The 17,879-nt window shown below is 38.2% G+C and overlaps 1 protein-coding gene across 2 annotated transcripts in view; it reads left to right on the top strand.

The window, feature by feature from the left end:
- Positions 1 to 17,879, top strand: part of ADK (adenosine kinase) — a 304,369-nt gene that overhangs the window by 130,357 nt on the left and 156,133 nt on the right. For both annotated transcript variants that reach the window (XM_068398760.1, XM_068398761.1), the window contains exon 5: positions 14,171 to 14,343. In XM_068398760.1, coding sequence (XP_068254861.1) covers positions 14,171 to 14,343 — 173 coding nt within the window. The remainder of the gene's footprint in view (positions 1 to 14,170; positions 14,344 to 17,879) is intronic.

Below are 17,879 nucleotides of genomic sequence, written 5' to 3'. Positions count from 1 at the left end.
TAATTAGCACATATGCAGTTAGGGTTTCATATTAAGTACATGCTGTCTAATACGTTGGATCTTCAGAGTTCACAATTAGCATATCCTGCAGCCAGTGCAAGCAAGATATGGGGTTGTTGGCTTGCTTGGTGCTGCTGAAAGCAGTAAATGCCCCTGAGCAGAAAACAACAGAGATTGTTGAATTACATTATTGCTTAGACTGTTTTACATATTTTTCTTCTTCTGTAAAGCATACATAAAAATATTTATTTAAAAAGTAATTGGATTATTATATGTGCTCAGATAGAGATATTTTATGTTGGATTTATTATAAAGAAGAGCGGATAATTCTGGATATTTGGAATTGCCCATGAGGGAAAAAATCAGACTTTATAACAATTAATAAAGTTACTGTATTCCCAATGCATCAGCTGAAGATTTCTGTCTCATTTAATGGCATTGACTATCCTCTATGATATGTGCAGGCCAAAAGTGTATCACACCAAATTTTGGCCACAAGATTTTTCATTTAGTTTTATACTTTTTTTTTTTTTTGAACAGTTATTGGTTATGATACTAGTAGGAACAAAAAGGTCCTAGAGTATGAGTTGGAAAGCAGTTCCTTCTGGATATTTCTCTGATTCTTTTTTTTCCTTTCTTCAGTGATAGCTGTTCCAACTCTTGCCTTTCAAAATTAAGTTGTAAATTGGCATTTCAGCCTTACAGTACAATCTTCAACAATAGCAAGCATTCCAAAATACAGAAAAAAGTAAATGAGAAAATCCTAAATTTGTGAATTTGGAGGACAGAAGATAAGCACATTTTCAGAGATGCACTTTTTGCCCATATTTAAAGGATCTTGTTACCAGTAGGATCATAAGACTTAACTGAAATGCTTATCACTAAATTACATTTTTCTAAGGGTCACTTGTGGTCACTTAGTGGTTTATGGTATTTGAGTGATTTGACGGACGGTTTAACTGATCTTCAGCAAATCTGAATACACAAGTAAGATGCTTAGGGAGCTGTTCCTGCAACTTAAAATTTTTTGAGGTGGTCGCTGTAATGAGAACATATTTTTAAAGTGAAGTTCTATTTATTATTTTTAAAAACAAATCACTATAGTTTGTTATCCTTACGGGAATTCCAGTTATAATTTATTCTTGGTTTGCCATGCTCATGGAAGAAAAAAAGGAAAGAAACAACACTCCTCATTCTGTTTCATAAATTGTGGTTTTTCAAAATTTGGCATTTTATTGTTGCACATACTTTAATCCAGGTGAGACATTGTTTCCTTATTTTACTTTAAACTCTTCAAGTGGTACCCTTTAAGTGTCTCCTCCACTGGATGTCAATCCTTGACATAGATCATCTTGTCCTAACTATTATAGTTTCATAGCAGTCAATACATGCATTGTAGAAGATGATATTGGGTAGTTTTTTTAAAACATTGAAATAATGAAGCTATACACACATACCTGCAGGTACTTCCTTAGGTAAAATAAAAAATAGATTACCAAATGAAAAGATAATATGTACAGAGTCATACTAGGTATGGATTTGATTTCATGTGTATCTGCATAAATCATGCATAACTCCATTGAACTGAATAAATTTCATCAGTGTAAAACTGAATTAATTGAGATCACAGTTGGGTCTGGGTTTTCCAGCTTCTCAGAGGAAACTGGAAAAGGGAATCGTTAACTTCAAAATACAGCTCACTCAAAGAATATTAACTGGATCTGGGCTGTACAATTGTCAGCAAAGCATCTTCTCCCTAGTATTTCACATATGTATTTCTTCTTTCAGCTCATTTTTATTTTAGAGCTTGAAAAAATATTTCCTGTGTACAAAAGATAAGATAAAGTTCATCAGGTCTGATCCTGTGATTTTTGAAGCCAACAGTAAAAGAGTTGACTCTTTTTTGAATCAAAACCATCATTCTAGTAAATGTAAGGTTTCCCTTGCCTTCCACTCCTGCCAAATTAGGTCTGTGAGTTAGTGCTGGGGCTGAGCTGATCATGGGAGTCAAGCGTCAAGTGTCTTAGCTGCAATTGTAATCAGGAAGAAACAAATTTAAGAGCAATTTGCAGTTCTTTTTTAGAAGTACACAGAAGTTGGCAACTAAATTATCTGTTCTGTGAAAATTATTTGAACTTACTAGAGTGTTTGAGCTATGTGCCAAGAAATTTGCGTAGTGCCAAGCACTGCTTTCAACTGCACATAATTGTATGTGACTTCTGTCATACATTTTGTTACAATTTAAAAAAAAAAAGTTACAATTTGTTACAATCAAATATAAAAATTACCATGAAGAAAGGAGTACGTCAGTTTAAAAGTCATCAAAAACTATAATAAATACTTGTATTTTGCTATTTTGTTTGATATCTTGGGAATCAGAATGGAGTATCTTTACAGTTTATGGCAAATAGAAGCCTTCTGAAATTATTTTGACAAAGGTATTGCTTGTGTCCCACCACAGCAAAACTAAAGGCATTATGGATGAAAATGGCAAGGGGAAAACTGATTCTTGTGAACTGGAGCACATACAATACAGCATTTATATGCATAAGAAATGAAGAAATAGGAAAAATCAGATTGTTGCCATTCAGTTATTCGTGAATAGAATAAAAAAAGTCTATTTACCTGAGTGGATAATACTAACTACTGTGGAGGGACAGCATACTGTCTCTCCCCTAAGTGGTTAGCAAAAGCATCTGACATAGGGGCTTGAAGAAGTTCTCTGTACTGGAAGAAGTTCTCTGCTCTGGGCTACAACATTTCCATCCCAGAAGTCCTGGAGAGAAGAAGGGAGCCGGAGCCGTGCAGCACACAGAGCGCCTGGTACAGCGCACCTGATTCCTGCCTCTGCATGGCACAGATGACTGGTGTTTGCCTGGGCAGTCCCCGGTGCTCTGACTCGGTCTGGCTTTCTGTGGGTGAGCTGGGGGATTCCAGGGTACGTGCACAGGGACTGACAGCTTTGAGACCTGTTGAACCTCCTCTGCAGATGAACTGACCAAATGGAGTGTTACATGTGACAACAGTTTTTCAGACTTCTTGATGTCAGTAAGAAACAATAAGAAATGAGTACTTCTCGTGCGGCTAATATTTTGTATTGATTTTTATATCTAGTTGGTTCTGGAATAAGAAACTGAAAGGTAATTCAGAAATGTGAAAGTATATACTTTATCCAAAGTTTCTTGTTCCTTTCTGAACTGTTAAAGGTAAGGCGCCAATGCTTGTACACGGCGATAAACATAATAATGGATTTTTTTCAGTAACATAAAACATTATAATTTTGACGAGGTCAGTACTTTCTGTTGGGAATACTGTGGCAATTACTTATTATGTTGTGAGAGCATGTATGAGTTCTCCTCCAAATCATTGTTCACATGCACGCTGTGAATCCAGTATTCCACTGGAATCTCAGCCTGGTCTGTGTGCCAGTCGTAGTCTTTGGTGGGCATAGAGCATTTCCAGCTAAATGCGGGTGGAAGTCACACGTGAGGAGTCCAGAGGCTTTTCTGAGACTTCCCTGTCCTAAGGCAGTCATTTTTCAGTTGATTCACATTTTTCTTCCTCAGAAGAGGGATCATTCCTTAAAAATATTGAATCTTGGAGGGGCAGCATTTCCACGTGAAACTGTGGATGGAGTATATGGGATAACACCTAGGAGAGGCCAATCCGGAAGTATTAATTCCTAATGGGAATTAGGAATTCCCTAATTTTGCCTTTTCAAAGTTCTGGCTTGGTCATTCAGAGTGCTCCTAGCCTAGTGAGAGAAAGCCTTGAAGTTAGAGGAGAAACACCAGCTGGGTTTTTTTTAAGTGTCTGTTCTCCTACTCTTTTTTGGAGAAACTTCTTTATTAACTCTGGAAGAAATAAACTTCTTATCAGCTTAGGTGGAATGCTCCACCACAATATTATAAGCCTTGCTGTACACATACAATAAAGCTTAGGCTGAATGTACACTTTTCGCAACTGGGTAGGGTTGTTGTGGGTTTCTTTGAAAAAAGATTGCAATTTAATAGTGCTAATCCCGTCACTTCTGAAATTGTTTGTAGCTCCTGGAACATCTCCTTCTTCACACTCCTATCAAAAAACATTTAGAATCTGGCTAACTACTTAATTTCTACACCAATGCTGTTAGTGCCAAATGACAGCTAATTAGTTGCTTTCCTGACTTGATTGTCTGCCTTTGTGACATGGTGTGACAGGCTCTTATTTAGGCTCATGTTTACAACCTGTAAACATGTTCTGTTACCTGTAAGCCATATCTTGACATTTATATGAAACCCATCAGTTTCTAGTGGACAATCCTGATTCTTTTTTTTTTTTTAAATCTAGATTACATATTCCATTCCTTCAGAACAATGAAGTATTACTGAATAAACGCTGTAGTGCCAAAAGTCAACGCACTCTCCAGAAAAGCCCAGGCACCTTCAGTGTCATCTCTGAGGGATGTCTCTCTTTAAGCTTTTCGTAGATTTTCCCACATGGAGATTATCTACCTTCTTCCTTCCCTGCCCACCCCTTTGTTATGCCTTTGGTGCAGCATCTGGGCACGATGCATAATTATGCGAGTCCAGAGGAGGGCAACCAAGCTGGTGAAGGGTCTGGAGGGTCTCACCTACGAGGAACGGCTGAGGGAGCTGGGGTTGTTTAGCGTGGAGAAGAGAAGGCTCAGAGGTGACCTTATTGCAGTCTACAACTACCTGAAGGGAGGTTGTAGTGAAGTGGGAGTCGGCCTCTTCTCCCGGGCAACTAGCGATAGGACAAGAGGGCACAGCCTCAAGCTTCGCCAGGGGAGGTTCAGGTTGGACATTAGGAAGAATTTCTTTTCAGAAAGGGTTATTAGACATTGGAATGGGCTGCCCAGGGAGGTGGTGGAGTCACCATCTCTGGATGTGTTTAAGAAAAGACTGGACATGGCACTTAGTGCCATGGTCTAGTTGACATGGTGGTGTCAGGGCAACGGTTGGACTCGATGATCCCTGAGGTCTCTTCCAACGTGGTTAATTCTGTGATTCTGTGATTATATTGATGAGTTTTAGGGTCAATGTCTTCCTACAACTGCTAGGTAAACTTTAATGGTTCAGATACTACCTGGAGTCAACCAGTGTGGGAATGAGATGTGGAAATCAATGGTTAACTGAATAAAAATGGAGGTTATTTAATAGTAACTGAAAATTCTTTGAAACGTACTTTCTGTAGGCATGTCTGCAACTAGCGCTCCTTTCTCTTTTAACCAAAAAGACTGCATTTTAGAAATGGAAGGGTAAAGTACATTTCACATTATCTGCTACTTGTTGCTGTGGCAACATAGATACATAATTCTAAAAGCAAGTATTTCTCAGCATTGGGGATAGATAACATTTTGTGTCTTCTTGCTATTTCAGATGAAGAAATAGGATTATGATTCACAAATTCGTATAATTATCACACATTCACTTGAAATATAATGTATGTTGTATGTTATGTTTGTATAATGTATAATATAGAAATTAGTAAAAAGGGTGATCTCTAATTGCTCAGAAATGCCTCATAAATGAAGCGTTTGCTATCACAACAAAAATTACAATCTGTGTTACTAGAGCTTTGGTAAACAGTTTAATGCATTGGGAATTTTTGACAACAGATAGATGAAGACCTGCCACTTTAAAAACTCCCTCGCCTTAACTGCTTTCTAAACTCCAGCAGTCAAAAGCTGTTAAGCTCTAAGTGCTTTGTCATATTTGTGGGCTTTTATAGCAAAGAGTAGAGCAGACAGCAGTGATGATGGAAAACGATGGCAGGTAGACTTAAAATACTATAAAGCATAGAGACAATTGTATGTAATGCCTGGAATTGAAACCTTTTTGAATGAAATGATTGGCCATATGTGCCACCCTTATGGACCCTGTAAGAAGAAGAGAAGAAGTGTACCCTGTTACTAACTGTGCATGAAATTGCAGTGTTAGAAGATATTGACCAGATGTTTCAATCTCAACAAATAGCTTGTTATGTGACTGAGTGAAAATCTCTCTGCTGCTTTGATCACATACACCTTAAAGGAAGAAGTAATTTAATAGAGGCTGTCAAAGTTCATCATTGTCAATAAACTTTGACTTGACCTTTGCCATCTGTTTTTGATAGTATTGCTGCTAGAAGCTGATAGGCAGCTGCTTACAGTTTGTGCTTTATGAATTCTGTGCTGCCAGACAATGAAAGAAGTCTCTTCACTTGTGGATTTTTTGCTGTCATTCTGAGTGTGGGTGTATCATTGAGGCTGCACATCATCTAGCAGGGGAGTGAGAGTGACACATGCATGCATTTTGAAAAGGAAGATTTGTTTTAAGGGTATAGAATTGCAAAATCATATGTGAAATATCCTAAAATGTCAGTTTGCAACAATATCGATTTTGCTTATAGGTTAGTACTTAAATACATATACAGTGTTTTACACTGGAGAATTTTAAGGCATTTTTTAAGTGCTTATCAGTCTTCCCTATATCTCTATGAAGTGAGTGCTAATTCTTTACAGGTAGAGTAGGCTGGGGCATGGTTAACAGTAGTTGCCCAATGGGTTTGTCTTAGTGTACCCAAGTATGATGTTCCATTTTCGTGTTGTTAATATGCTTCCACTAACAGCTTAACACCACAGCATCTAGCCACAGAGTAACAAGACTTTTTTGTGTTATACTTTATTTGCCACTTTGTCATGTTTCGCACGCAAGTTCAACAAGGTAGTTAGTATCTTTAAGTTCTTTTACTTATAAAGATACTCTTAAACCTTACCTTGTACATAGCTTTGTAATATTAGTAAATTTCTTAATAAACAGTTGTATGCACTGAAACAGCTGCGGGAGAGTCCCCAGTAAACCTGGAATTCTTACAGTTGTGATACCTTTCATGTAACTGTCACCTGAGTGATGAGGAACTGGCATGACCAGCCCTGTTTTGCAGATGTATCATCTTTTACCAGGTTTTGAGAAGGGACCGCATTAATGTTGTGGAAAGGGAGTGACACATCAGATCAAACAACGAGGAGGTGGTTGATGTCTTGAGTTTGGTGCTTCAAATGGGAAAGGGACTCAAGGCCAGCTGCGGTCTCATTTATGTGCCTTGTAAGGTCTTGCAGGAGACACTCTGCCTGTGGCCTCAGATAACATATACTGAACTTCAGAAGAGAGGCTGCAGTACTTCAGGTATTTGAGGCAGAACTGCAGCATTACAAATACAGGATAAGGGGGTGATGGAGTGAGGAATATAGGAATTAGGTGCCTAGACTGGCCAATATTTAAGGAGTGCAGTAAAAGAGAAAGCTAGCTTTTGGCCACATTGAAACTTTGGAATATGGCTACTACATGTTTAATTACAGAAAATATGTTTGTATATCCTTGTACAGCAAAAAGCTTACAAACTAGGCTAAAAATAAAACAGTGGGCAAGCAGATGAAGAGCAAGAGGGAAAGAAGAGGAAATGGAATACAAAAGAATAGCAGCACTGAAAGCAGTTATTTAGATTATAGATTCTGTTAAGAGGCAGTTTGTTAGCTTTGTGTTTTTAAATGTAGAGGTGAATGAAGTTCTGCCCCTGGATGATTAATGTTTTGATAGACATCTTAATTTGAAAAGCTATAGCAAAACATAACTTGTGGCACCACACTAAAACTAATAGATAGTCGTGTGCAGAGATTTGGATAGTACGTGTTGAACCACATCCTGATAAGATTTAGATATTGGTCTCAATGCAAGGCTTTAGCTAGTCTTTTGCTTTAAAAAGTACTATCACTTTTATCTCATTTGACTGGAAGTTGCTTGAGGGTGTTGTCATGCGTTTTAACAATATCACTTCCTCATGCAAGATTTGGCGGCTTCAGCTAATGTTGGAAGACTTACTGCACAGGACACGGGGCTCCTTTTTGCAAGCCTACTTTTATAAAGATAAACTTATTTTTTCCTTTTCCATTTTTTTCTTATATGGCCATTATGCGGTAATAGCTGTTGCAATCTTTAAATGCTTATCAATGAAAAACAGAAAAAGGAAAAAAGGTTGCAAAGGCGTTGGAACAAAACTGTAGTGTCTCATCTGTTTTTCAGTGTCTTGATGCTGTACTCTTATAACAATGATTCTGGAGTAGGTATACTGGGTCTGCTTGGGATGGAGTTAATTTTCTTCATAGCAGCCCATATGGTGCTGTGTTTTAGGTTTGTCACCAAGACAGTGTTGTTCAACACAGCAATGTTTTAGCTGTTGCTGAATAGTGCTTGCACAGCATCAAGGCCTTCTCTGTTTTTTCACTCTGCTGCCCCAGCAAGTAGGCTGCGGGGTGGGAAGGAGGTTGGGAAGGGACACAGCCAGGACAGCTGACCCCGACTGACCAAAGAGATAGTCCAGGCCGTATGGAATATGGTCAGCAATAAAACTGTTGGTGGCAGGCAGGGAGGGGGGGTTTTTTTCCAAGGTAGCCATGGCTCAGAGACTGGCTGGGCATCGGTCTGCTGGTGGGAGGTGGTGAATGATTGCCTTTGCATTGTTTCATCTTGACCTATGTGTGTTTTTCTGACTGTTGCACTTCCAATTCTCTCCCTCATGCCCCCAGGAGAAAGGATTCAGAGAGCAACTGGGTGGGGGTTTAGCTGCTGGCTGGGATTAACCCACCACAGTAGGGATTTTAAATGATAGTATGTGTAATGGTAACAATATTGCATTCCAGTTGTGCTTGAGGTGTATCACATCATTCACAAGAAATAAGTGAGCTCACTTGGAACAGTGACACTAATGTCTTTTTTTAGGATTGTTTTGCATATTGTCAGGTTTTTGTGGTTTTAAGATATATATAATGATTTAGTTTTTGATCCCACTTCTCATTTTATCTGGTTTTCTAAGATGAAGTGTGATTTATTTTCTTTTAGCATCTAAAGTATTCCTAAAAATATTCATAAGAGCTTTTTAATGGACTGTATATATAATTGGTGATGGGACATGTCCTAGGGGTACAACAGACTGGTGTAACCTTCTGAAACGTGTATGAACTTATTCTAAAATTCAGAGTATAAAAATGAGAGATACTCCAAATAGCACTGTATAAAAAGAAGCCACTTCTGATTTCCTAAAAAGAATGCTGCATGAGTAGTTGCTAACATTTTTTAGTTTAGATTTTAGCAAGCATGTCAAGTCTTAGCTAATTTTAGGTCTTTGGAGTCCTCTCCTCTGTGAGCTGCAATTTAAAATAAGATCAGATTTGACAGATCATGCAGAGAAGAGTCCAGCTTCAAATAACGCACTTCAGATGCACTTCAGATGTCTGTATTCAGTGTTAATGAGTTTTGAAGATCCTTCACTGTGAAGGGGCATAATGCTTCCTGTTGTGTTGTCAGTTCCTAGGCATTTAGGATTCAAGTCTACAGCTGAAAACTCCTATGTGCAGAAGGTATGTCAGTCTAAGCAAAGCTTTGTATGCTTTGGATGCTTTGGCATTGTTAGTTTAAGACGACTGACAGATGTGGAAATGCATTACTGGCTGCAGATTTAAAAAAGAATTCGGGAGCTAAGGAGTTCTGATGGAGAGCAATGTGGGACTGATAGCGAGTGTCTTTGTCAGCCTCCTTGTTCTGATGATTGATTTTGTCCAGTTAACAGTGGCATTTAAAGCAAAGCATTGAGTCAGAGTAAAATGAAATCATTTCTGAAGGATCTTTGTTTTAGTCAGAGGGTTATAAAGCTGTTTTAATCTTCATCAGTATGATGTTTCTTTTTAAGTCTTATGGGATTGCGTACTGAGACCCAGCAGTAGCATACTCTCCTTTTGCAGGGGAAGTATCTTTGCAACTGGAGGTAGTGAGGTAAATTGCATCAACTATTCAGTTTTGCTGCTTTTTGCCTTTCAAGTAGAGGTCCTCCTCTGCAGTGAACTTTGCAGGAACAGCAAAGAAAAGCTTTGACTGCAGATCAAATGTTGTGAGACAGGATAGTGGACTCGGCCCCTGTGGCAGAAGCATGGCATTCTCAAGCTAAATAGGATAAGCTTGGGAAATACAAATCAAAGAACTCAGTTCTCTCCCTTTCTTTAATTCTTTAAGGCCACTGATTTTCTTTCACATAGTGTGAAGGGGCATTTTTTTTATTTTTTCGGTGTAAGGGACCATTGAGGTAGCTCTGTCATCTCATCTTGAATATCGTTCTGAAAAGATAGCATTGAGTAGCCAATCAAAGTCAAGTCCTTCTAGTGCTGGAAGAAGTGCTTCTAGAAGTGCTTCTATAACTCAGGGGAAAGGTTGTTCCCAAAGCTGTTTTCTAATCAGAAGTAGGAGATAGGTGTACCACATCTTTGAGTCTGAGGATGTGAAAGAGTGGGACATAGTTAACTCCAGGCAGTCTCATAGAGTCACAATTGAGTCTTTGCAAGTTTTACTTGTTACCAAGTTTTCTTGGCATCTCAACATCTTGCAAGAAAAGACGATGCTGTTCTTTGCAATTGCCACCCACTCCCTGGAACACAAGTTTCTTGCACTTCTCTGGTAGCTAAAGCACGCCAAAGAGTTCACCCTGTTAACTCTGATCATGAAAACACACTTGAACAGATACTCCTACTGCTGTGAGCCCAAGCTAGCCTCATGAGAATAAGGAGGGAAGCATTCTGTCACTCTAGTGAATCCTTGAGCGGCCAGGGTGCTGGCCTCTTTTGGAAGTGCTGGCTTCAGTATTTGATCATAAGGAATAATGTGCCTGTAGGGATAGGGTAATCTGATATTAGACGATGCTTATTTTGAAATCAGCCTAATTTTAAGACAGAGTTATGCTAAGGGCAAGAAATATATTTTTTAAAAAATGTTAATATTTGCTTTTAGTTTACCAGGGTGCATACAACAAAAATGTGAGGAAAGTGCAATCTGTTTAACTCAAGAGAACATCTGAAAGGTGTTCTGTTTCCCATGCTTCTTCCTCTGTCATGGATGCTTATCCTAACTGAAAAGGTCAGGGCCTGTCCTTGTGTGTACCTGATGCCCAAGCTGCACTGACAGAAGAAAACTTTAGGATGGAGAAACACATTAGATTTCACAAACCACTCTAGATTTTGAGTTTCCTTTGTGGTATCCCTCTCCTGAGGCTGTCTTGTTCCTTCGTGATAAGTTCCTGCTTTTGACACTGCTGTCTTTGGGCCATTAACAGCCTCAAATTCCCTTGGGTGATGGTGAGGATTCATAGTGTGGCCAGGTGCCAACCTCTCCTGACCAGGCTGTCAATACAGTTAGTTAATAGCTGCCTCACTGCCTAGCCAGACCCTAGATAATTAACTCATTATGCTAGAGTCTGCTGAGCTGGGTCATTTTCCGTTTCTGTCTAGAGTCTTTTTCATTCAATTAAATCTTGTATTCCACATAAATCTATAAAATGAATTTGCAGTTTATATAACTGTATACCTGGCATTAATGTGTGCAGTTTGTTATTGGCCTTCATTTGATATTGAATATAATACTGCATGACTGCTTCATGGTGATAAATGCCTTGTGATGACTGACCCCCATTCCCATTTAGAGTGTTTTAGCCAAAATGTTACTAATAACAACAACAGTGTGTGAAGTAGCCCATAGAAGCCTGTTTTTTCCATATCAGGTTATTAAAAATTAAGCTCCAATCTAGGGTCAAATTTTGTAAAAAGTGCTCCAGAGTCTACCTTGAAGATGTTATTTTGTCTTTTTTGTTTTTTCACACGTATGCAAAAAATGCCTGCTGTGACTCATTCCACTAGGTGCAACTTCAATGGTATACCACAGAGATATTTCTGTAGTTCAATTTCATCAGGTTTGTAATGTGATGTCTGTTTTTTGCCTTTGCTAATATGTAGCCTTTTAGCTGAGGAAAGGAGGTTTGGGGGAATTCTGTGGCTGGCAACACCTCACCACTGTTATTGTGGGAATATGTGGAGATAATTCCAAGAAGCTGGGAGTGTTTGTAACTGGAGATCTGTGATGAGCTTTCTTCACAGAAAGACTGCTGAACTACTTTTCCGTCTTCCTCAGTGTTGCTTAACTTAGCTCAGATGTTCAAATGAAAAGAATATCTATACAGTGGTTATATTCCCCCACCATATAATACCTCTGTTTCAAATAATCATGTGTGAGCAGAAGCACTGCTTATGGAAGAAGTGGTCTACACAACATTCAGAGGTTCATCTCAAGAAGTCCTAGATCATGGCTTCTGATTCTCCAGAATAACCTTACTTACATTTAAAGTAAGGATTGTGACAGTTATATATGGCATGTATCATGCCTGAATTCAAACTGAGCTGCTGCCAATAGCCAAAACTGTGATACTTGAACAGAAATTCTTTTTTCAGAGATGTATGTGAAATATTACTTAGTACTGCTCCAAATGTTGTCACACTTTATATATAAAGAATGAAAGAGTTATGTCACTTGATAAAATGTTGTAAGCCTAGGATGCAGTTTGAAGCCCTATGGTTTTTGAAGAATTGTTGGGGTTTGATGCTTTGATAAATGCTCCTCATAGTGATCTCCATTAATTCTTATTATTTGTGAGAGTAAGGCACGCTTTTCAACATGGGACACAAGGCTTCAGATACTTCTGCTCTTATCGGTGTGGAAATTGGTTCTGTATTTGCTTACAGTGGGTCACAACATCTTTAGTCTTGTTAAATAATCTGTTCTACTTAACTGTACCTCCAAATATAAAAGTGTACTGTTCGTAAGACATCCTAAATGAACACTGTGCAAATGTGTATTATGTATGCGCAAATGTATGTAAAATACAAGGATATCGTAGACAATTCTCTTGTTAGGGGTTTTCTTAATTTATATTAATTTAGAGTGATATGGAATAGATTAACAGAGCATATGTAATGTGAATTTCATGAATGCAGGTTGAACGCTGCCACCATCTGACGACACAATCTTTTTTGTCCTTTATGTATATTAAAATGCTGCAGAAAAGATGCCTTGCAGCTTTCGTCCAACTTTGCCTTATTAATGAAGACTTTTACATTACTAAAGATTTTTTCTTTTTTGTTTTCACTCCTCTGGAGCTGGAAGTAATAAAGATGTGACTAAGAATGTATTTGCAACTCGGTTACTTGACCTTTCTACAACCCACAGCTACCACTAATGCTGCTTTGTAATGGAGACATTATCGTTTATTTAAATCTTGATTAGGAAACAATTATAAGTAGGGTTTTAGTATAGCAGTAAATTGATGTAGCCTTTAATTCATACTATAGATTGAGTGGATAAGCTTTCTGACTGTAATTAGAGTGAATTATAATGACTTCAGTTGGTTGACTCACCACCAGCAGAGTAAGGTCTGTGATTGTTTCTTCACATTTATTTTTTTAGTTCAGTCTTGATTTTATGTTGATGGTAGATGCTGTTTTCTAACTTAGTACAAAATGAAGTTACATTTACAGTTGAATGATACATATTTTGTATTAATAAAAGAGGAATGTTATGAAATAACTTGGCATCTTAGCAACACTGTGCAGCTACGCTCTTTCTTTACAATTCAAGTGACAGAGCTGCTCTTAATAAAGTTGGAGATAGATATTTTCATGCATGGTTTAACAATGCGAACGGGGAGCATTTCCTTTTTTGCATATAATGGTAGACACAAATGGTTATTTTCAGTGCCATTTAGTTTTTATATATATGGTGAATGTTGCACAATGTTTCTTCTTAGTTTTCTCAAATGTATTGTTTTCCTTATGTGCTACCTCTCTGGTTTTTGTGGGGGTTTTTTTGGGTTTTTTGTTTCTTTTGTCTTTTCCACAAATTTTCTTTAAAGATACCATATGTTGCTTGATGAAATGTAAGTGTAGGTGCATCTCCTTTGAGCAAGGGAACTTCTTTTGAAATACCTTGTAAAAACATACTAATCTACTTTATTTGATAATGAACTACGTGTATTTAAGTTTTTCATTAGGTATTAAACTCTCAGTCCAAACATTAAGGGCAACTTTTTTATTCATTGCTGACCTTCCCTCCCTTGATGTACCAGATGTTTTTTACTTCAGGCATAGAAGTGTTCTGTATGTCACAGTGCTCTGTAGGCACAGAATTAAATATGGTGAGCGGAGAGAAAAAAATGGCAAAAAATAATATACCAGGCATACTAACTTTGTATTTGTGTTTTTGTTTGTTTGGTTGGTTTTTGTTTTGTTTTGTTTTGTTTTTTCCCCCCTATCAATCTGCAGTGGATGATTCAGAGCCCTTACAAAGCTGCAACTTTCTTTGGGTGCATTGGCAAAGATAAATTTGGAGAGATCTTAAAGAAGAAGGCTGAGGAAGCTCACGTGGATGCCCATTACTATGAGCAGAGTGAAGAACCAACAGGAACCTGTGCTGCCTGCATCACTAGTGACAACAGGTGTGGGGCCTTTGATATTCTTCCGAGATACAAATGCAGTCAGCGTAGTGTGTGGAGCCTAATTTGTTTGGAATATTTGGCCTTGAAAAATTGTGATTTCAATGATAAAGAAAGTATTAGCACTGGTTTGAGACAACACAGAACTGCCTGGCTCATAGTTTGAGGCTGGGCGGTATTAATATACTTTTAGAAAACAGCAGTTGTATTATGGCAGAAAAGTGTCAGAAAATAATATACTACTTCTTTCTGAACTTTATAACTTCTAGTTGCTCTGGAGAGAGAAAATATGTGGGAGACAAAAGTTGGTTAACAAGTGTGTTTATGCAGCCTGCCTGAAAGCCGATTGGCATGTAAGGCATATACTTGATTGGTGAATGAGGAATATACTTCAGGTGATAATGTGTTTAAAGAGGGTAGGTGTCAGCATATAGCCTGATTGAAAGGGTTAATTTGATTTTATACAAGAGGAAGAAAAAAGTGGGGGTTTTTTGCTGTTGCAGTTGTTGAGAAGTTCATCTAATAATTGTAATTCTGTATGTCTACATCTTAACAATTTCCTCTGAATTTTATGTTTCATGTTTTCATTTGCTACTTTTTTTAGATGGTCTTTGCTATTTAAAAAAATGTCTCCAGAGCTCTATTCAACCTTTCTTATATTTGTAGACTATGAACCATGGTCTTTGTGGTGTTTTGTATGGTTTCAGAGCATTCCATAAGAACCCATTTATAGTGTGATTTATTTTGGGTATTGTAATAAAAATAATAAAAACAAGAGTTGCAGAAAGTGATAATGGAGATAATAAGCATTTATCTTGAGCATGGCCCTTTGCTTTCTTCTTTCTCCCTCTACCCACAACACTTGAACTTATGTACTACTTCTTTTCTGATTACCTCTTGACGATTTTTTAAAGGTTTCAAAACCAGCCAGTCAGGTCTGCCTTAATCTTGAGATGCTACCAGCACACACCAACCCTTCCTGATTTCTGCCAATATCTAAATTTTCTGATACTAGGTGATGAAACAATAACGAAAATTGTATGGTTACCCTGAAGAATATTCTTTTTTTGGCTCTGAATAAGAGCAAAATATTTGTCATTATCCTTTTTGTTTTCCCTCTGTGGCTTTCAGTGCCATTGATCCTGAGGAACTGCTCTTCTTTCCCTTTCAAAGCAGTTTCAGGAGTTAGTGGAATTTATTAAGGTAAGATAGCAGTCCCATAATTAAAATCCACACCAAACTTCTTGAGAAGTTGGTGAATGTTTTGGGTAGAATTAGAAAAGGCAATAGGCAGCAATAAGAACTGAACTGAGGGTCAGAGGAGGGAGAATTTTCCATATAACATGTAGAACCCTAGAACAATTTTAGTTAGAGCAGGCATCTGATCCAAACTCTTGCAGAAAGCAGGGCCAACTTCGAAGTTAGATCGAGTTTTTCAGGGCCATGTCCAGCTGGGTTTTGAATATCTCCAAGGATGGAGGTTGCACAACCTCTCTAGGCAACTTGTTCCAATGTTTGACCACTCTTCATGGGAGAAATTCTTTTGATGATACCCAGTTGGAACTTTCCTTCTTCCAGCTTGTGTCTGTTCCTTCTCATGTCCAAGAATAGTCTGGTTCCATCTTCTCTGTAAACTTTCGTTAGATATTTGAAGATAGCAGGAAGGTCTCCCCTTAGGTGCCTCTTTTTAAGGCTCAGCCGAGCCTTTCTTCATTTGTTAAGTGTTCCAGTCCCCTAGTAATCTTGATGGTCCAGTGCTGGACTCACTGCATTATGTCAGTGTCTTCCTTGTGATGGAAAGCTCAAAGCTGGACACAGAACTCCAAATAAGATCTGAAGACCAGAACAGAGGTTTTCCTCTGTTCCAAATATATAACTTCCTTTGTCCTGCTGGCTGCATGCTTGCTCATATAGACCAGAATGGGCCTGGTCCACCAGCACCTCCAAGTCCTTTTCTGCAAAGCTTTGTTGTATCCTGTCAACATTCAGCCTATATTGTTGGATGAGGCTTATTCCATCCTAGTTGCGTGACTTTGCATTTGCCTTCAAGTTTTCTGCCAGCTCAATTCTCCAGGCTGTTGAAGATCCACTGAATGACAGACAGCCCTGTCCTCCAGCTTATCAACCTGTCCCTCCCAATTTAATGTCATATATAATGTCTTAGTCTCAGGAATGAATGTACATACTCAGTGGAGGAAGGAAGTTCATTCATCTTCATCTGGAGTTTTGACATTAATTATGTCTACAGACTTCCCCTTTCATCTCCAGGATCCATATTCAGTTTTTCAAAGAGTAGACAAGCAATAAAGATGTTTCTGCTCTGTGATTCTCTTCTTCAGTCACATAGTGTCTGTGTACGCATCCTGTAGCAATCACCATTTCCTAGATGACACGATGGAAAACTGCAGTCAACACTGTCAATAGACATACATCATGAATTCAGGAAAAATATGTACATCTTTTGCCATGTATCTTCACGGAATTTAAAAGTTTAGGTACATTTATTAATAAAAATGCCTGCAAGTACTTATTTAACTTATTAAGCAGTATTTTTGGTTTGCTAACATAAAACACTTTTCTCTCAATATCAGACGTTTGCTCAAATACTAGAGACAGTGGCTTCATCTCAATTGCTGTTTTAGAGCATGCTTGAGTACAAGAGACTTATTTCCCTCCTTGGGAGATAGAAAAAAATGGGTGATAGTTGCTGCTAGAGGCTTTATTGTGCAACCCTCCCTCTTCTAGTGAGAGCAAGTTTATTCTCAGTCTTTAATTACCCTCTTATTGTTTCTTGGTTCTCAGCATTTTCTATATTTGTAAGAATCTCTTCAACCCGGGCCCAATTGATAAGTCTATTTATTGATTAACCTCTTGTCCCAATTGAGGTACGTGCTAACTTCCTTCTTCAGGTAATTCAGCTTTCTTGTCTCTTTTGGAGGAGCTGGCTAATAGCGCTCCTGGTTTTCCCAGTAAGTGGCTGTGTATATTTATGTTCCAGATGCCCTGATGTGAATGTTTCTTGTTTCTGCTAAGTCTGTCTAGCTTTTTGCAGGAAAGTGTTCTGTGTTAATTCATTATTACCACTCTGAATTCTCTAGCTTAGCAATACTAATATGCTTTGTTTTCTTAGAGCTTTTCAAGAAAATCCTAACACATGATTAAACTCTAAAGTAGTACCTACACTCTGTCATAATCTGTGGCTTTGATTTGTGCATTCTGCCTAGAAATACCCACGTGCACAGAGTCACCATTAAGCTGTTTGATTTGAAGTACTCCAGCTGTCTCAAATTACTATATTTCATTGAAAAAACATCTACCTTCTCTGTGTCCCACATGTTGAACTTTGTGCTGTTAGACTTACCAAGCTTTTCCAAATTAAAACTGTGCTTTGTCTTCAGTGTAACAATCTTTTATTACACATCATGTGCAGAGCATCTCTACAGTTGGATGTAGCCACAGAGAGCTAGGTTTACAGTTTCAGGGGCATGTGGAAAGTGAAAGGAAACATACAGAGAGTCTTTGCTTAGTTTTCTGGAATG

This window comes from Nyctibius grandis, chromosome 4 (assembly GCF_013368605.1).
Source record: "Nyctibius grandis isolate bNycGra1 chromosome 4, bNycGra1.pri, whole genome shotgun sequence".
NCBI lineage: Eukaryota > Metazoa > Chordata > Aves > Nyctibiiformes > Nyctibiidae > Nyctibius > Nyctibius grandis.
Note: the sequence above shows the minus strand (reverse complement) of the source record. Positions and strands in the feature narration are given on the sequence as shown.